Source organism: Gavialis gangeticus, unplaced genomic scaffold (genome assembly GCF_001723915.1).
Source record: "Gavialis gangeticus isolate Ggan-Ray unplaced genomic scaffold, GavGan_comp1, whole genome shotgun sequence".
NCBI classification, from domain to species: Eukaryota; Metazoa; Chordata; order Crocodylia; family Gavialidae; genus Gavialis; species Gavialis gangeticus.
This window is the reverse complement of record NW_017729019.1, coordinates 7,520,922-7,526,258: the sequence shown is the minus strand read 5'-3', so window position 1 is coordinate 7,526,258 and position 5,337 is coordinate 7,520,922. Positions and strand designations below refer to the sequence as shown.

Genomic DNA, 5,337 nt, shown 5'->3' with positions numbered 1-5,337 from the left:
ATACAACCTTAAGTACCACCAGCAAATGTTTCAGTTCAACCGTAAGTACCACCAAAGTAAACCTCCTCCCTCTCTACTTGAAGAAAAGTAGTTGCCACTGTGACTTCAGTTTTTGCTTCGAATGTGCATTTGACTTGACCTTCCTGGGTGTTTGGGTCTTGCCTCTCCACTTCCTTTTAGTCTAAGGGCAAGTTAATGCTGCCTTCGTGCTGTGGCCAGGGGTGCTGTTGCGAAGCTTACTCCAACCCTTGTTTGGCTCTGCTCCCCAGAGCTATGCTAGGCACTGTAGCTGCACGAGAGCAGTCCTGAGTGCATACTTGGAGCTCCTCTTATTGGTATGCTGTCAGGTTGCTGAAGGTGGCTATTGCCTCCTCCAGGTGTGTCCTGCTTCATGGTGGTGCTCTACCATGCCTGACCCAGATGGTGCCCTCTTGGGAATAATTACTGCAGCCTTTGAAGAGCTTAACTTTTTTTTTTTTTAACCAATGGCTTTTGAAGGGCAAATGGTCCAGTCTTCCAAAACAAATCTTTAAAAAGTCTTACCCTAACAAAGGGTTCTGTTTATATTCAGCAGTCAAGTGAGGCGATCTAAAATTAGGTCTGGTTTCAAGGCCACTTCCGATTTCTCAAGGGAACCTTTCTGCGTTTTGGTCATAACAGGCTATTTCTTTACACTTTTTTCATCCGTTTCCCTGTCCAAGCTTCTTACAGTAGTGCCCAGGGAGTGCAGTCAGGATCACGTTATGTTAAACCTTGATCCTGCTCAGAGAGACCTTTGCTTATCTTTTTATGCATGGTGTATGGTCTGCCCCACTAGCATTAATGAGAATATTCTCTGTAAATTTTCATAGGTGGGTATTGTCTCTGGAGCACTGGAAGCCTTTTGCTCTTTGTCATGCCAGTGATTCGGTGCCCTGGGGCAACTTAACTTCTGCTGATGTGGGGAACTATAGCATAAGTTCTCTTAGATGTCTGCTTTAATCTGCTGGTCAAATACGCTGTTTGCTGTCTTCCCACAGGGAAATACGATAACTCGGTGGATGTTTATGCATTTGGTATCCTGTTTTGGTACCTCTGTTCGGGCCATGTGAAATTACCTGAGGCCTTTGAAAGGTGTGCGAGCAAAGATCATCTTTGGAACAATGTTAAAAGAGGTATGGATGGCTTACAATGCTGTACAAAGGCTTTGTACAAAGTTCTCTCTATTCTCTTCCTCCTCCCCTCCCCTTTCGTTAAGGTTTAAAAAAATAAAAATAAAAATCTGCATTGCCACTTTTTTCTCTGAAGTCAGAGACCAGCTCATAAGAACTGTTTTTTGCAGTTGCTTTCAGACTGCTTCAAATGGTTCCTGATTCTGGTGCTTTTTCTATCCAAACGTGCATTAAAACAGCAGTTGAAACGGTGTCTTCCTTGCTAAGGACAGTCTTGGGAGAAGATGGGTTCTGGTCACGTCACTTGTCCCAGAGTGGCTAAAATGAAGGGACTACTTGTCCCGTTGTTTCGGCATTTCTTTGTAGTAACCGGCCCCTGTTCCCTCTCCTTATCCAGGAGTACGCCCTGAGCGCCTCCCTGTATTTGATGAGGAATGCTGGCAGCTGATGGAAGCTTGCTGGGATGGAGACCCTTCCCAGCGTCCCCTCCTGGGCATTGTCCAGCCTATGCTGCAGGGGATCATGGACAGACTCTGCAATTCCAGCTCGGAGCAGTCTAACAAAGGGCTGGATGATTCTACTTGAAGGAATCCTGAGAGAGCTGTTTTATTATGGGAGGACTCTGACCCTTATTTGCAGGTGGCTTCTTAAGAAGTAGCTCTTTCTGGGTAACAGGAGTTGGGTGGGAGATGTCAACCAAAAGACTGCTCTCAAAGGTGAGAGACTTCTGGACATGCCATTTTGGGTGGTAGCCAGACAAATTCCACTCTAGTACGCACTATTAATGCAAGTTACCCTGCTCTCACCCCTACTTTTTTTATTTCAAAGATGAGTAAATAAATAAAAGATGGAGAACGTAAGCCTCTTGGACTGAAAGGGATCTCTGCTAATCCCCTCAAGACTGAAAAGAGAAGCATCTCGGGCTTCAGGTAGCAGCTGAATTGCAAGGAACTGCAGTTCTTACTTGGTGGCAGCAGATTTAAACAATGTCCATCTCTTTCCTCCCCTGTATGCTGCTAGCTGTGGTTGGCCTTTAGTCTCTCTGCCTACTTCCCTCATCTGTGTAGTTTGGATGTATGGGGGGGATAAACTACCTTGTTGGGGGAGAGGGCTTATAATAGATGAGGAGGAGCGTCTCTGTATTAGCTTCTAACACTTGGCATGTTTACATTTGACAGGATCCAAGAATCCATATCTACCTAATGGGGGAGTTTCCACTGTTACACAGCAGTGAAAATACCCCGAGTCATAAGCTATCTGACAAGTTTCACTCCCCTCCTTTTTCGTTTTGTTTTGCTGTTACCCCAAAACTCCTTTTTGTAAACTGAATTCTTGCTTATGGTAACTTTTTTGCTTAATAGTGGTTCTTGAAGTCTCTGAAAGGGCCTGGGTTTTCTTCTACAGTCTTTTGGCAAGACAGCTGAGATCATTCAGAGAAATTGCACGTGATATTCTAGAAACACAAAAAGGTCATTAGTAACTAATGACTGCTATCCAAACCCACTGGGAAAATACCAGTTTGTGGCTTTTAATTAAAATGCTTCTCTTTGCTTTGAACCAAGCGTAAAAGCAACAACAGTTTTAAATTCTGCTATACTATTGAGAGACATTTTAAATAAGGTTTCTTCAACTTTTTAAGTCCATTAGCTTGGTGAAAGAGTATCCAAGGGAAAATGGGTCTGTTGTCCTTCAGTGACTGTGCCTGGCTGGTTGTCAGTTCCTCTGTCTCTCTTCACTTTGGGATTTGCAATTCGGCTGTGTTAGGGGCCTCATTCGGGGAGAGCATGGCATAGGACAGGCCTCCCCCCTGAAATGGTTTCCTTCTGAAAGCACACATGCGCACACCTTTTGCCACAAGGATTCATTTGCATTTCTTGGGCAAGTTTGGTCTTTAATTTTGAAGTAGCTATGAGGGAGGGGGCTAAAATGGAGAATGCACCTTGGTATAATATGTGAGGAAGCTGATTAGTTGGTAGTTTGTCCCTGGACACATCTGCACCCTCCCATTGCAAGGGATGGGAATGCAGTAGCTTCATTTTTAATAGGAAAGCTAGCATGCCTTGTGTAAAATCATGCAGGCATGTGAAATAATTACACCTTGCTGCTGGAATTTTACTGGGCGGTACAAAGCAAAACCTGTTGCCTGTTAAACAGCTTGAACAAAGTAAAGGGATAGATAATCCTGCAGTGGTACTCAACAGCCTAGTTTAACCCTTTTTCTGTGTGCAATAAAACTGAAATAATACTTTTTTTTTAAAAAAAAAAAAAGACTGTTTTTGACTTAACTACACACAGTGGGCATTCTCTGGTCTGTGGTGGCATAAAAGCTGGATGGCTCCATACAGATTGCAGCTTCTACAGTAACTTGAACTGAAATGAGTGGCAACTGCAAATCACATATGTAAAGAGAACGGATCTCTTTTTTTCCCTCAAAATAGGAATATTGCTAGAAACTTGTGTTGCTTTGGTGCATATTTATGCCACCAGTGATTTGATTTTTTTTTTTTTAGCAGTATTAGTTGGATATCTGTTTACTGTGTGCTCAGGTGACTAATAACCTTACTTTCAAACTGGGAGAGTTTCCAGGTCAGTCTCTTGCAACTATAGAAATAGTTTGTGCTTAAAAATAAATAAAATGTAAATGTCTGTATAGCTTCCCCCATGTGGCCACTTCATGAATCTTACCTTGTGCCTTTTGAATGCAGAGTCCCATCTCTTTCGGAGTCTCAATTCCCTAAGATTTTCCTATATTCACAACACGTAAGCCAACACTTCCCCTCCCACATTTTAGTACAGTCACTTCCTTGTCGGTTGCATAGATTTGTCCTCATCCCAACTTCCTTGTTTCATAGCAGATGTCCCTGTGTGTGGTTTTTAATCCAAATAATGGTACCTTTTTCATTAGAGCAAAGTAAAAGCAAGTTGCATGGATAATCTCATTAAAAGCTCTGCTAGGTAATTGTGTAACCAAAGCCACTTGTATTGTTTGAGTTCAATTCCAGCAGGCTGAAAGGCAGAGTAGCTGTTAATTTTGTGTAATTTTGACAACATGGGTAGGTGCTTTATTTCTACCCTATGAAGCCACCTTTTATAGCATCAGAATGAACAGATGTTAAATGTACTGTATCTTGGACACTAGATTGTAAAATGTACTTGCGAACTGTAACTTACAAGTGAGTCACCAGAGTACCTGTTATGTGGGCCCAAATCAGTGATGAGTGTCAGTGTCATTCTATCTTTCTTTTTTATCCCCCCCTCCCATTTTTATAAAAGAGAACCAACAAAAGATGGCTCAATCGCTCATTAATCCTAAGATACCTTTTTTATTGTGTGCAAATTGCAAAATTCTCTTGGTGCAGAATCCAAATCATTGGAAGCCAATCCATTCTACCTACTTGCTTTCATATCTGGCCCTTCTAAAGACCACAGGTGGAGATTTAAGCCTCAAAGGATTTAAATGTCTGCTAAAATGCACTGAGGCTACCCTGAGCTGTAATGGGTGCTCCAGTATAAACTGTTTCTTTTAGTCAGTAAGGTGGAAGCCTGTGATGCCTAGGATACAACTTGTTTACTGAGCAGACATAGCTGCAAAGAGAAAACTTTGCATTTGGAAGGTACTAGGACATGGGTCAGCCTAGTTAAGCTACAAGGCAGCTCTTCAGCTGTTGCTCTCTTCTGGAATGTCTTTGGCCAGATGCTCCGAACACTACATGTGGTGGGATGAACTGGAAGAAAATGCTTTCTCAATGCAGTGGAAGATTGGATCATAGCTGTCCTGGAGAACTTCTGCTTTGGCTCTTTGCCGACTGGCTGGTGCGGCTTACTGTGTACTGCTGGCAATTGAATCTTTATATCCTGAGGGGCTCTTTTAACAGGTGGCTGCTGGTGGGTTGGGATAGGGTATTTTACTTGAACCTAATTCTGAAGATTTAAAGTGGACAACTTGCAAGAACTTGATAGCTAAAATGCAAGCTGTTCCATATCCTTCACTCCATTTTGATTGGTGTTGCTATCCTCTTCCTCTTGAGGGCAAGAGATTTGTTTATATGGCTTTAGTTTATGCATGGTGGTGACACGTTCTCTCCTGGAGAAGGGAAGAGCAACCCCTTGCTATTCCTCCCCAAAGAAGTAACTGTTCTTAGCCATGTTTTCCTCTTACATTTTTTTTTTTTCATATTGCGTTCTT

The 5,337-nt window shown here is 42.6% G+C and overlaps 1 protein-coding gene across 1 annotated transcript in view; it reads left to right on the top strand.

Moving 5' to 3' along the window:
• The window catches only part of DSTYK (dual serine/threonine and tyrosine protein kinase), a 32,531-nt gene extending 28,753 nt beyond the window's left edge, over positions 1–3,778 (top strand). Inside the window, exons 12-13 of the mRNA XM_019513740.1 lie at positions 1,020–1,154; positions 1,549–3,778. Of these exons, the coding sequence (XP_019369285.1) occupies positions 1,020–1,154; positions 1,549–1,736 (323 nt within the window). The 3' untranslated portion in view covers positions 1,737–3,778. The remainder of the gene's footprint in view (positions 1–1,019; positions 1,155–1,548) is intronic.
• Positions 3,779–5,337: the final 1,559 nt, after the last annotated feature.